The sequence below is a fragment of the Acanthisitta chloris genome, unplaced genomic scaffold (genome assembly GCF_000695815.1).
Source record: "Acanthisitta chloris isolate BGI_N310 unplaced genomic scaffold, ASM69581v1 scaffold2811, whole genome shotgun sequence".
Classification (NCBI taxonomy): domain Eukaryota; kingdom Metazoa; phylum Chordata; class Aves; order Passeriformes; family Acanthisittidae; genus Acanthisitta; species Acanthisitta chloris.
Genome location: NW_008657432.1, coordinates 1 through 869, shown reverse-complemented (window position 1 = coordinate 869; position 869 = coordinate 1). Strand labels below are relative to the sequence as shown.

The 869-nt window shown below is 43.2% G+C and overlaps 1 protein-coding gene across 1 annotated transcript; it reads right to left on the bottom strand.

Moving 5' to 3' along the window:
- Window positions 1-236: 236 nt before the first annotated feature.
- On the bottom strand, window positions 237-856 carry LOC103811702 (UDP-glucuronosyltransferase 1-1-like; the record flags this gene model as incomplete). Its single annotated transcript, XM_009084690.1, has 2 exons — window positions 594-856; window positions 237-513 (listed from the first exon to the last, which is right to left on the bottom strand). Coding segments are annotated over exons 1-2 (540 nt in total), but the record flags the coding sequence as incomplete, so codon positions are not given.
- Window positions 857-869: the final 13 nt, after the last annotated feature.

Here is an 869-nt window from a genome sequence, read left to right as displayed (position 1 = left end):
GCTGTTCAAGACAGATTCTAGGCTGAGAAGACTGAATAGATGGAACTTGATACCCTCATGGAATATGGAAAGAGAGGGAGAATGTGGGGGGGAAATGGGAGAAAACTAATTTCTATCATGAGTATTGACCTAACTTGCTGTAAATGGGAACTTGATTCCATTCTGACACACAAAATTCCACACTGGAGAACACCCAGCTCAGTCACACCATGGATTACACACATAGCATGACCCACCTGAGGCAGCTTCTTGTGAGCACAGTGGACTCCTCCAATTGGAATGATGTTGGGCATTAAAGGTCTGGGATACTCTAAAACAAACTCTAACCTCAGGAGCCAAATGGAACCCTTGCGTAAGAGATCCAGCACAGTCACATCCCGATGGAGGAACTCAGAAGCCAATTTCTCATATGGTTGGAACATAAAACCACAGAGAAAAGAATTTGCAATGTGATAGAGTTGATTGCTCACCCTCTGGAGAAAGTTCATGTGGTCTGTATGCGGAGTAAAGTCCCTGGGGACATAAGAAGGAGGATTGGGGCACTGATTGCCTTCAAAATCTAAACCACATGGGACTAGCCGTAAGAAAAACACAGAGGGAAGCCTGCCACTATCAATCCACAGGGTAGTACAGGGTCTGTCAGGATGGCATCAAACTTGCTCTCCTCAAGATATCTGATGAGCTCTGTGTTCTGCAGGAGATTTTCACAGGTGGCAAAAGCCACATCAGAAAGTCTTTTCATACCATTGTATACTTTAAGAAATCTTGTCAGAAAAGATCCTTCTTCAAATGAAAGCTTTATAAATGCTTTGAATTCTTTCTCCGATTCTTCCTGTGTTAAAGCCCCTGAGTACATTTTCATCACAAAA